We start from the raw sequence: 14,132 nt of genomic DNA on the forward strand, positions 1-14,132 counted from the left end.
TACTATGTGATTACTATTTATTTCTCATTCAGATTCACTGGGTGGTTAATAAAATTTTGGAGGTGGGACAAACTCAGGAAACTTGTCCAATTTTTTTTTTTTTTGTAATGCAGACTTTAACCTGATTTTGACATGATTTTCTGCATTATGTAGTGATGTTCATGTGACTCTCAAGCCATTCTATCCTGTGGCAAAATTATTTACTGTCTAATTCATGAGAAAAATTGAAAAAAAATCCACCTGAAGAAATATGGAATAGCCATTTTTTTTCCAAATGTGTGCTGTTTGGAAGCAGGTAATAAGGGCAAAAGAACAAAGGCACCTTTTGATGTGTTGACTCCTGTGCAGCTGGATCACGAACTGTTGATGAAGCTGCATAAATTATTCTCAGATGTGAGGCTGCAGTCTGAGTTTAATTGAAACTGGATGAATAATGCATATTGTTGGCTTTTTTTTTTCTCCCTTCTGGTATTTTCTTGTTTTTTTTTTCTTGGTCACAACTGAAGGACAGAGTAAAGCCTTGGCACCACGATTCACTTGTACATGCAAAGGAATGTGTTCATTGTAAACTAGTGATGAGGAAACTTTTTTTTAATTTAGTCACTTTTGTTGTGACGTTGTCTCCAAGCCTGTCATTTATAGACTGGAGATAAAAAGTTAATACATTTAGCTGCAAATGAGCACATTGTATTTTGTCCAAAACTAAGGAGGAGTATATTTGGCATGTATAAAACTTGCACTGTCTCCTCTGTGATCATGTGCTGACATTGTACATGTTATTCTAATGCTGTTTTTCTCCGTGCAGAACTTGGCAGAGGCGGAGTATTCAGTGGCTCTGTACATGTACATGCGTCTTCTGGGCTACCCCGCTGACCGCATCAGCATTCTCACCACCTACAACGGACAAAAACACCTGATCAGAGATGTCATCAACCAACGATGTGCTGGAAACCCCTTCTTCGGGCAGCCCAATAAGGTAAAGGACCTCCTCAGTAGTGCTAGTAGTGTGATGTTTACTCTTACAAGGAGCTAAAAACCACAAAAAAGGCAGTTAGGACTTTACAATTACATCACAATCTGAGGAATAACATGGAAATAGTGGGGTGATATGGGCTACTGTATAATTATAATAACTTGGTAATAGGGATATCTAGATAATAGTGACTGAAATGTATGTAACAAAATAATAAGAAGCATAAACCAAAAACCAATACACTGGCATGGATCAATCCTGAAATGTTAAAATAGCAATTTGGACAATGTTTAGTTTAGTAATTTGGAGTCCTGATTCACCCAGTGTTACTTTTGTGTCAGTTCCCAAATGAATTTTCCTCTATTTTTAACCTTTTTTTTAGTGATTTATCCCTATTTTTGTAGAATATTATCCTCTGTATTTTGCATTTTTCAGTGTAAATCATCAACTTTTTTGTATTTAATTCACTGATCATGTAGATGTTCGTCAAAGCTCAGAGTAAATTCAAAGTTTATTATATCAGAAACAGAAAATGGTCTGACTTTTTCTGCAAAATATACAATTAACTGAACATAAAACTAAGTCAAATCAAACTCCATGGGTTTTACTGGTGAATCAATGTTGTAGAAGATGACGGTGTTTCCATGTTCACTACGGAGCCTCTGAACGTCCAAATGGGTCATATCTGATGATCATGAAAAGATGACAAACTGCATTTTACACCAATTATTTGCATGTATTGATAGAATTAGTGGATCAACTGGTATTAAATGTTTTACGTCAGTTGATGGTTTTGGTCAATGGTGGATGTGGGTCTTTTTGGGTTAAACCCCAAAACTCATTAGTGCGAAATGATTATTACCTCATTTATGTAATGTCACTATATTATTATTTTTAATCCAAGTATTCCAATTGCATTTTGTTATTGGAAGGTTATTAAGTAGGATAATCTCTTTAGCCTCTTTAAACGTGTTTCTTCTTTTTTTTTTTGTTTATTGAATGTTAATACCTAGTAATTACTTTATTAATGATATGGTATTATTTAATTGTTACCTCTTTAGTTCCAAATTAGTATGCCTCTACTAATATGTGGGTACTGAGGTGTGATATAAAGAGTCACACTCATAAGGTTTTCCTCATCACCTTTCCTTACTATATATCACATGTTTTTTAATCATTTAGTCCTGTTTCATGTGGTGTAGTTTTCTTGCATTTTTTCCGATTTCATGTTCTTACTTTATAGAAAAAGTGTCTCATACATGTTGACATAAATAGACAGTGTTTCGCATCAAACTCAACTCCATGCTTCTGATATCACTTGAGGGTGTCATGTCTTTCCTCCTGTCGTGAAAAGAACCAATGGTCTCAGTAGATTTGTTTTCACCTCATATATATACTCATACTCGGCCTGTTTCAGTATGAACATACATAACACATGACATGCAGCTTTTCACACCTTTGGATGTCGGCTGCGGTCGATCCATATAGCTTCTAGCATGTGTCACACTGAGAGAAATTCACAGCTCCCACTTCTCACAAGAATTCCGCTGTTTCTGTGTTCCATTAGCAGGTTTATATAGTTTTAAGTACGTGTTCGCCTCCTTGAATTTTCCAGATCTACATCATTCCAGCAGATTAATCCTTGAACAACATCTATCACTCCAGCGCTGCATTTTGCTCTTAACAGCATTCAAATTACTGTAACTCCTGAACCTTTTGCACTATCCACAAAATTCAAATGGCATCAGAAAGCTGAGATCCAGAGCTCTACGACACGATATAACACTTTTCAGAAGTAATGTGGGACTCTATTACAAGTAGAAAGGAACTGTTTCAGAGACTTCCACACAGGCTAAAAAACACCTGGAAATAAAAAAAAAAAAACATGAAGCCTTACTATGGATAATAAATGCTCAAGACCAAAACACGTTTGTGCAGAGGTAAAATAATTGAAAGTGCTTTTCTTGGTAGTTCTTCTCGGTTCAACTGGACTGGTTTGGCTCTTTTTGAAAACGTTTTGCATGTTTGTTTCCAGGAATAACTTAATCTTCAATATCTAGCCATTAATTATCATTATTATAAATAATAAATGCTTAAAACAGTGTGTTTTAGTAAAAAAGAAAACAATGGACTTGAAGTTTTTCGCATATTATCGGAAATAACTCTAAATGCCCTTAACAAAACTTTTTGAGATTGCAGAAATACACTTTCAACTATGTCTGTGTAGGTTCTCATTAGCCCAGTTCATCGTTCTTCTTGGTAGTTCTTCTCAGTTCAACTGGACTGGTTTAGCTCTTTTTGAAAATGTTTCCAGAGACTTCTTCAGTGCATGGGTTAGGGTTAGTGTGTATTGTGTGTGAGTTTCAGGGTCGTTGACCAAATGGGTGGGTCACTGTCCAAATCCTTCGAGGGTGTTGTTTGGTTTCAGGTGAGTCCAGGTGTGGAAGGTTGTTGAGAATGTTGAGAGAGGAGTCAAAGAAGGCATTTTTGTGAAAGTGGAAAATCAGAGGTGGTGGTCTGAGACTCTACTTTTCAAAAACCTATAGAGCACCATTTTAAATAACATTCCCAAACAATTTTCAACCAACAGCCTTCCACAACTGGACTCACCTGAAACCCCCCAGAAGGATTTGGACAGTGACCCACCCATTTGGTCAGTGACTGTGAAACTCACACACAATACCCATTAACAACCCTATCCCCAGGGTCCTTGATCCTGGGTCATGCGTTATGGGTCATGGGTCCTGGGTCATGGGTTATGGGTCCCACCCCCATCAACAGTTGATGGGGGTGGGGCCTTTCTGTGTGAAATTTGCATGTTCTCGCTGTGTCTGTGTGGGTTCTCTTCTGGTACTCTGGCTTCCTCCCACCATCCAAAGACTGACAGGTTAATTAGTTAATCTAAATTACCCATAGGTGTGAATGTGAGAGTGATTGGTTGTTTGTCTCTATATGTCAGCCCTGTGATGAACTGGTGACACATCCATTTCCTTCATCTAAAGTTTCCTTATGGACATTTACAGTTGTTCCTGATAATAAATATGCAAAAACATCAAGTCTGTTTTTTTTCTGTTTTGCTAAAACACTCTGTTTCAAGCATTTATTATTTATAATAATGATAATTAATGGCTAGATATTGAAAATTAAGTTCATCCTGAAAACTAAGATGCGAAAGAATTGACAAAAAAGACACTTTCTGACAAGTGACACTGGTGCAGTGGATAGCACTCATGCCTCACAGCGAGAGGATCCTGGGTCCTGGGTCTCACTCCCATCGACACCAGTTGAAGGGGGTGGGACCTTTCTGTGTGGAGTTTGCATGTTCTCCCTTTGTCTGCATGGGTTCTCTCTGAGTACTCCGGTTTCCTCCCACCATCCAAAGACATGCTCTGATAGGTTAATCGGTTTATCTAATTTGCCCTTAGGTGTGAATGTGAGAGTGATTGGTTGTTTGTCTCTATATGTCAGCCCTGTGATGAACTGGTGACACATCCATTTCTTTTATTTAAAGTTGTGTTAGGGACATTTACAGTTGTTTCTGATAATAAATATGCAAAAACTTCAAGTATGTTTTTTCTTCTTTTTTAAGATAAAAGACCACTTTTTAAGCCTTTATTATTTATATAATGATAATCAATGGATAGACTTTGAAAATTAAGTTCATCCGCAAAACAAAGATGCAAAAGAATTGGCAAAAAAAAAAAAAGTATTTTCTGACAGGTGACACAGTGGTGCAGTGGATAGCATTTGTGCCTCACAGCAACAAGGTCCTGGGTCCAGAAAGGTCCCACCCCCACTGACACCAGTTGATCTGGTCAATGAGTGTGAAACTCACTGGGTCCTGGGTCCTGGGTCCCACCCCCATCGAGATCATTTGAAGGGGGTGGGACCTTTCAGTATGGAATTTGCATGTTCTCCCTGTGTCTGCATGGGTTCTCTGGCTTCCTCCCACCATCCAAAGACTGATAGGTTAATCAGTTAATCTAATTACCCATAGGTGTGGATGTGACAGTGGTTGGTTGGTTGTCTCCATGTCAGCCCTGTGATGAACTGATGACACATCCATTTCCTTCATCTACTGCTTATTTGACTGTTGTTTTCATGTCCGACTAATTCTGTAAAGCCCTGTGAGGCAACCTTGTTGTGATATAGGGCTCTACAAATAAAATTGAATTGAATGTCCAGGCTGTACCCTGCCTTCACCCATAAGTAGCTGGGATAGGTTCCAGCGGCCCTAGTGAGAATAAAGCAGGTTCAGATAATGAACCTTTTCTCATACTTTTATTTCAAAGAAAACATGAAGACACCTATGCAGCCTGTTATAAAGGCAGTCTTTTTTTTTAATACTTTATTTTAAACAGATTTTACATTTTTTAACAAACAGACGAAACGAAAATGTAAAGACGTCAACAAGCACAGACAGGACAGTATCAAAACTTGGAGTGCAACGATAAAGAAGTGAGTCAATGACTCACAATATTATCCCATCATGATAAGAGGGCTGAGTTAGTTTAGGTATTGTCCTTTTCAGTCCATGTCAGATCATTCAGATATATTCTCATGTTGCATCAGATCATGTCCAGGTGTGCAAAATGGTTCCTCTGTGACATCACTTTGTATACATTAAGGAGTTTCATACATTTTGCTATTACATTTAGTTAAGGACATACATCCACCCAAGATATAAAGGCGGTCTTAAAAGGGTTAACTAAATATCAAAGGCTAATGGCTAGTTTGTGGCTCAGCTGAAGGCAGTAAAGTAGTACTTCCTTTTCTATGTTGCCCTTCGTCAGTCCGCTCCATCAGATCATGAGACCATCACGCCACCAGCCATCTGCATACTTCTGTAAATCCAACTGAATAAGGCCTGTGTCTTCATGGAAACATTTTAAAACGTGTTCTACCCTAAGATACCTTTAGGTTGTCCTCATCCAGCTCGTGATATTTTCTCCAAATCGTGTTGTCTTCCCTCTTTTCTCTCCTTACTTTACACTGTGTTTAGTCAGCAGCCCGCTGGCATACTTTCTCATCCCAGTTCTGTTTGTACCGCTAAATGCTTTTACCCACCAGCCTCGGGATAGGCTTTTTTCCCCTCTTCATTCTTTTCCTCTACCCACTCATTTGCACCTTTCTTCGCTCCATGTTCTTTAGACCTTTCTCAAAATAAACAGTGCCACAAACTGTTTAGGAATCACCGAGAAAGTCCCAATACTGGAGCGAAAAGATAATATCACAGCGAAAGAAGGTCAGCGTGCTTCCATTATACTGCATACGTCGCCGTGTTTGTGTACGTCTTTGTCGGTATAGAGTTATTATTCATTGTACTTTTTGTGTACAATAAGCTGACAAAATAACAAATGGAACGGCATCATTCGGTGTTAGATGACCTGAAACAGTCACAAAATATGAATATAAGGTTACAGCTGTCAGGGATGTGTTATCAGAATACGACTGCGATGTGAAACAAACAAATAAACGGCAGGCGACCATCCTCCAAGAGGTTTCAGCCTGTTTAAAAGAAGTTTTTTCTCGCCTCTGTCGCCAAGTGTTTACTCCTGGAGGATTCTGTTGGGTGTCTGTGAAGTGGCTTATTAAGAGTCTGGTCTAGATCAGCTCTATGAGATAAATTTTGTTATGATTTGGCGCTATATAAATAAACTTTGATTGATTGATTAATTGATATTAAAGGCATAGTACGAAAAAAATCTGCCTGAATGTGTGTTACTGAATGATATAACATTCTTTTAGTCCTTCTGAAATGTAGGAGTTTGGCGCAATATGCCTATAAAAATCATAAAATCTAAGAAATATATCAATTTATTATGTGCTTTTTGAGGAATGTGTCTGTATTCTAATAAATATCATCTCCTGAGAAAAAACACTCTGAAATTATTATTATTATAACTTTTATTTAACCAGGGAAAAAAAAGATCATTGAGTATAAAAATCTGTTTTTCAAGAATGTCCTTAGCCAAGACAGCAGCAGCAACAGAAGTTATACAAAATGGAAATCACAGCCATTCATCCACACTAATATACATAAACACAATGAAAGTCAGTCCTAAAACTGATAAGAACATCCATATAAAACTTCCCCATTATTTTAAAAGGTACTAAAAGTAACAATGTTCCTTAAAAGCATCTCAAAGCCAAACCCAATTCAATCAATTAGAAAAACATCTACACCCACATTTGTCCTTTTCCCATTGATTTAAAATGAGTTTGAATTATCTACTGTATCTTTGGCTTTATTTAAAAAAAAAAAAAAAAGGATAACAGATAAAAAAAAAAGTATATCTATAAATAGGTACATTTTCATTTTTTCCAGCAATTCCGTTCATTAAGGCTGATATTATCTTTTGGAGCAAGTTCTGCCGATACTGTTGTAGTGCAAATTGTTCCTTTGGCGCATACTAATCAGTCTGTCTCTATGAGCCATTATGGTAATAATATAGTTCACAGAATATGAATGTGGTTTGTGTTATGTGTTTGATTATTACCATGTTGTATTAAACTCTATATTCATTCATATCAGGCCATTCTAAATTACAGTCTTTCACTATTCGTGCATATAGTTGGTGGATAGTGAATTGCTCATGAAACCGGTCTGAATCAATCATGTATTTTTTCAATACTTTCATTAAATTCCAGGCAGTATCATGTTAAAGCTGCGGCACTTGATAGTTTTTTTTGCGACACAGAGGAACATTTCATAATTACCCTTCAGCGTATTGTAATTCAAGTGACCTGAGAGGACACTGCATGTATTCCTTCTCTGGGTTTTTTGGCTGTAGAGAATATACCCTGCAGATTTAAGGTTAATAACGGACGTTTTCAGACAGATAGGGAAGTTGAATAGAAAAGAATAGAACATATTTGAGTAGAGAAGAATACAATACAATACAATAGATCTTCATTGTCACTAGCCACTTTTCCATTGACCCTCGAATTGTGCAATATAACTTGCACATAAAAATTTACCTAATGGAGAAACAACAATTTCGCCAAAACTTTTGTTTTTCAATTAAAAGTTTTTGCACTGGCAAGAGGTGGTTTTTCGGGTGTAGCACAATTGGTATATCGTGCAAAACTGCAATGGAAAGACCGTTTTCTGCAACTAGAGTCTCGTGAATTAAAAAAATGGATGTTGACGGACGTTACAACGGAGTTTTAAAAGAAACATGGCGCGGTATTTGTGGACACACCAGGAAACTGAATAATTTTTTAAATTTAGTTCGGGATAGAGGGGTAATATATAATAATAATAATGAATGTATCTGTAAATCAACATGATATTTACGTTCGTGCCCATGTTTATGGAATGACTTCTTGTGTCATCTCATGGTCATAAATAAATAAATCATTGCATTTGTGATTTAATGAAAAAAACGGCATTACACACTTCTGTTTTTTCAACATTTAGTAAATATCGGTAAAGTTTTGCGCTTATGTCCAATGGAAAAGCGACTATTGTTACAAGAACAATGAAAATCAGTTTAACAGCAAACACTTAAAGTGCAAAAGACTGTATAAAATATCTCATAAAATAATGAAAAATATTGGCAATATGCAAAAACTACAGACTATATATACTATAGATTAAAGAAATGCATACAGCATATATGGATATATCCCAGCAGCACAGGATATGTTGCATGATTGGGGCAGCTGTGGCCTAGATGGCTGGAGAGTTATCTTGTGACTAATGGGTCGCCAGTTCAATTCCGTGGACTGGCAGAAAGTTGTTGGCTGATGTGTCTTTGAGCAAAGCACTTAACCCTCCATTTGCTCCCCAAGCACCTGATATGGTGAGCCCACTGCTCCATGTATGCATGATCTAGTGACAGGTTAAAGGCAAAGGACAAATTTCAGTGTGGTGCATGTTAACGTGTGTGAACCTACTGACGAAATAAAGATTCTTCTTCTATTTACAGCTGCACATACTGATCAATGGCTAAAGCTAGTCGCAATTTGGACGTGATTCTACTTTAGTTGGAAAGAAGTCGTACCATTGTCTTAAATCAGTTGTAGATAACATATAAGAACACGCGTGTGGTTCTTGCATGAGCCCCTTCTCTTCAAAAACAGACTCTGCCTCGTCTTCTGTCTGTGTGTCAGAAGATTAAAACCAGAATTTATGCCGTGCACTACCAGTCTCAGAGGTGGACTATTAATCATGTGCTGCTGTTGTGTCTGCGGTTTATAATGTGCAAATCCACCTTTTTTATCTTCCAGTTAATGCGTCTTCTGACAACAAGTCTGAAGTTTGATGTGCTCGGTCGTGTCGAATGTCCTGTCGAGTCCAGACACAAAGCGTCAGTGTTTGTGCTGATGGTCCTAGTCGGTATGCACGCCCAGTCATAAAGTGACAGGGGTGACAGGCTTTTTAGATTTGCTGAGAAGAAAGATAGCCAGAGAGGGAGACAGATGAAAAAGAGGGACGGGGGTTGTTGTGGGAAAATGCTGAGCAGCTGAAAGGTCAAGGCGCTGAACACTGGGTCCGCTGTGTGTCTGACAATGTGTCACAATTGCTAAAACCAAGCAAATGTCAGCAGCCAACCCTCTTTAGTGTTATGACTTTAATTAGACAGAAGAGGAGAGGAAGGCCAGTTAGCACCAGTCACAGTCCCACACTCAAACACTGCACAGTAGTCTGCGCACATTTTACATACATATGCATCCAATTATGCACAGAATTTTACTCTGGTAATTGTAAAGAAGGGTTTGTTACCTCCGCCAAGGACAGCAGAGGTTATGTTTTCATCTGGGTTTGTTTGTCTGTCTGTCTGTTAGCAAGAAAACTCAAAAAAGTTATGGATGGATTTTGATGAAATTTTCAGGAAATGTTGACACTGGCACAAGGAACAAATGATTAAATTTTGGTGGTGATGGGGGGGGGGGGGGGGGGGTGTTGTTTGTCTGTCTGTTTGCAGGATAACTCAAAATTGTGGAAGGATTTTATTTTGAGGAAATGTTGATACTGGCACAAGGAAGAAATGATTAAATTTTGGTGCTGGTGGTGGGGGGGGTCTGCTTTGGTGGAAGTCTGCGCTCTCCAAGTGCTTTTCTAGCTTTTTTTGTTTGTTTGTTTTTTTACAACTTTCTTTATCATTTTTCCATATTAACAACATTGACATCATTAAAGCATTTCTTACAAAAGTTGTGAACTTGCCCCCCCCTCATCCAGGTGGCATCCCCACAAATACAACCAAATAAACACACATGTATCAAATGGGCAAACAGAACACCAAAAGAAGAAAAGAAATATACACAAGTACAAAAAAACAGACAGACCAAAAAAAAAAGACTCAATCCAATCTGTGCTGATTATTCTGGTCGTACCACCAACATTCTGAACCTCTGGCATTAGAAAAAAGTCCCAGCAGTCAGAGTGTGGGCAGTGAGAAGACTAGGATGGTAGTCAAAGAGCAAGAAAGAAAGAAAAATACAAAGGCCAAAGGCAGGCTCATGATATGAGTTATGAACTGTGACCAGGTTCTATGTAAGGAAGTGTTATGAGTTCATTTTTTAGTAAGTTTTCCAAAAACATAAACTCTTAATGAGAGTGACCAGAAGCATCTACCGATCTAAATCATTTAATAACTTTTGAACCACTCATTCTATCAATACTTCTCAATAATTAAGGTCAAATGCAGGTTTTCGTCTTTTCAGTAGCATTACATGTGTCTTTTTTGGGGTTCTGGGGCTCAGTAGTAAATGTGAAAACACAACTACTTTCTGTACCACTGATTCAATAGTAGCTTGGCAAATCAGTGTGGTGGTAGACACTTGTTTTTATGTTCAGTTAATGATAGATTATTTTGAAAAAGTCACTTTCCTTCAGATTTTTCTGTTCTGATACACTACCTTTTATATTTACTCTGAGCTTTCATGAACATCTACATGGTCCGTAAATTAAATATAGTAAATAAAACCTCTGCTTTTCACTAAAATGTAAACTGCAGAGGATAATAGTGTAATGAATTGGTATATTTAAAAATAAATAAATAAATTGCCCTCTTCCACCCCTTTTGACAATATGGATTTCCCCACATCTATACCGCTGTTGCGCTCTGCTCTCCTATTAGTATCACTCATCCCCTCACCCCCATGGCCATGCGCTGACCCTGAAAAACCTCAAAAATATAGGTCAGCATCGCCATCCAAATTTCATTCATTCCTTTATTTGTTTTGAGCAGAAGAAAAAACTAAACTTTTTATGTGTACAAGGAATAGCAGAGCAAATATATTAATAAACAGAGGTGATCAAGACAATATAGTAATTGCCATGTACACTAGTAATAACAAAATAAATTCAATATGTACTGTTGGAAAAGGAGTGGGAAGAAGAAAACTTATTAAATCCTACCCCCCACTTCACATTTATACAACATAACACATTACTTTTGCTTCCTTAATGATAAAGTTACGTCTGTTTAGAGTCCTAATAATGTAAATAACAGATAGTAAACAGAGCAGGAAAACTGATGTATATTACACATAGTAACTATCTAAATGATAGTCTGCATAATTTACAATATATTTCAACAATAATTACATATCTGCATACATACAACAACAAGCACATACTAACAAAGGTAAGAAAGAGCCATGGATGGAATGGCCCAGCAATTAATAATAAGCCCCGCCCCCTCCCTGTACTGTGACCAGACCATACATTTGTAAAGAGATTTAAAACTGTGGATATTTTGGCATAGCTTGTGCTGAAGATCTAGACCAGGGGTGTCCAAGTCATTTTAGTTCAGGGGCCACATTCAGCTAAATTTGATCTGAAGTGGGCCGGACCAGAAAAATAATAACATAATAACCTATAAATAATGACAAGTCCAAATTTTTACCTCCGCCAAGGAGGTTATGTTTTTGCCAGGGTTTGTTTGTTTGTTTGTCTGTCTGTTTGTTTGTCTGTCCGTTAGTGTGCAACATAACTCAAAGTTACGGACAGATTTGGATGAAATTTTCAGGGTTTGTTGGAAATGGGATAAGGAAGAAATGATTACATTTTGGTGGTGATCGGGGGTGGGTGGGCCCACGGGGGGGGCCACTGATCAGCCTTGGCGGAGGTCTGCGCTCTCCGAGTGCTTCTAGTTGTCTTTGTTTTAGTGTAACAAAAAAAACCCATTAAATTATGAAAATACTTACTTTTATAAACTATCCAAAAGAAAACCCTGAAAAAAATGAAATTTAAATTAAAAAACGTAAGAAAATTTAGTGCAATTTTAACAATGTTATTCCTCAGCTTATCATTTGTCCATGTGCATTATGGATCAGATCTACAAAGACACTAAACACTGAGGAACAGGCAGAAAAATTGTTCAAATTGTGCTTAATTTTCTTTAGACATTTCAGGTTGTTCATATTTGTTCAAGTTATTCACATTTATTTTATTGTTACAGGATAGTTTGTAAATGTAAATATTTTCATGATTTAATGTTATTTTTTGCACTGAAACAAAGAAAAAAAAATAAGTTGTTAATTCTAGATTTTTTGGCTTAATTCAAGATTTTTTTTTACTTAATTCAAGATTTTTTATCTTTTGGCTTAGTTCAAGATTTTTTTTACTTAACTGAAGATTTTTTAGGCTTAATTCAAGATTTTTTTTACTTAACTGAAGATTTTTTTTTTTTGCTTAATTGAAGATGGCTTTTTTTTTTTACTTAATTCAAGATTTTTTTTTTTTTTTTTTTTTTTTTTTGCTTAATTGAAGATTTTTTGTTACTTAATTGAAGATTTTTTTTTGGCTTAATTCAAGATTTTTTTCCTTAATTCAAGCTAAGTTTTTTTTTGCTTAATTCAATTCAAGACTGTTGAATTTTTGCACTTGGCAAAAACATCCCAGGGGCCGAACTGGACCCTTTGGCGGGCCGCATTTGGCCCCCGGGCCGCATGTTTGACACCTGTGATCTAGACTGTTCCACAGTTTCATCCCACATACAGACAGACAAAAGCTCTTCCTGGTAGTTCTAACTTTAGGAAGTATAAAGTTTCCAACGTGCCATAAGTACTCTCTCGAAGTATAAAAAACCTTTGTATGTTATTTGGTAGTGATTTGTTAAATTTGATACATCAACCCTGATTTGACCTTGAAAATGAAGGTCTAACATCTAAAGAACTCATCCAAGAGCTTCCCAAGTTGCACCTAAATACCAAACATGAAGTGCATTGGATGATTTGGTGAGGAGTAATCATGTTAACCCCACTGCTGAAGGCCAAATTTGATTTGAAGAGTGATGGCGTTGACACTGATGGACAGACAGGGCATGACAATACTCCTGCAGCCGATGGTAAAAATCATTTACAGTTTATATGCAACGACAGAAGAGTTTAACACTGTACCCTCAACCAGGAAATCATATTACGAGATACAGTCGCGGAAAAAAATATTCGACCACTTTTGTTTTCTTCAATTTCTTGTGTATTTTAATGCCTGGTACAAGTAAAGGTACATTTGTTTGGACAAATATAATGATAACAACAAAAATAGCTCATAAGAGTTTAATTTCAGAGCTGATATCTGGACATTTTCCATGTTTTCTTGATAATAACCAAAATCACTTCAGTTCTTACATCAATATCTATGACATTGTACTGACAAAAACAGTGCTTTTAGGCATTCCATGTTTTCTTTTCTGTCTGTTTTAGTCACATGATACACACAGGAGTTAGTACTTGATTGCATAACCATTGTTTTTGATGACTTTTGATGGCCTAATAATTTTTTTCTGCAACTGCATGTGTGCATAGAAAAATAACTACGCACCATGTTCTTGTTATTATGTCCTATTATGTTGCTGCATCGCTGTGTTATGCACGGATTTTTGCGTCCTGAGACATAAAGTGGAGATGTTCCAAAATGAACTCTTCAGCCCAGAGTCTCATGAAAACTGGGCTGATCTGGCAGTCTGACTCCTGCTCATTCCACAACATAATTGTCATGAATAAGACATAAGCAGAATGGATAGAGTGAGTAACAAGGAAAGAAAGAGTGTAGAATTCCTCAGTTGCGTTTTTCAGCTGTAAGACCATCAGCTCAGAGACAATGTGACGTTGTCTTCCTGATAATGAGGAGACGGATGGCCAGATGGAGAGAAGACATGCAGTCAGATAGCTTCTATTAGCAACAACCAGTAGGAGCCGATAT

The 14,132-nt window shown here is 37.1% G+C and overlaps 1 protein-coding gene across 2 annotated transcripts in view; it reads left to right on the plus strand.

Moving 5' to 3' along the window:
• Nucleotides 1–14,132, plus strand: part of aqr (aquarius intron-binding spliceosomal factor) — a 146,066-nt gene that overhangs the window by 108,549 nt on the left and 23,385 nt on the right. For both annotated transcript variants that reach the window (XM_030127148.1, XM_030127149.1), the window contains exon 32: nucleotides 806–976. In XM_030127148.1, coding sequence (XP_029983008.1) covers nucleotides 806–976 — 171 coding nt within the window. The remainder of the gene's footprint in view (nucleotides 1–805; nucleotides 977–14,132) is intronic.

The sequence above is a fragment of the Sphaeramia orbicularis genome, chromosome 22 (genome assembly GCF_902148855.1).
Source record: "Sphaeramia orbicularis chromosome 22, fSphaOr1.1, whole genome shotgun sequence".
Lineage (NCBI taxonomy): Eukaryota > Metazoa > Chordata > Actinopteri > Kurtiformes > Apogonidae > Sphaeramia > Sphaeramia orbicularis.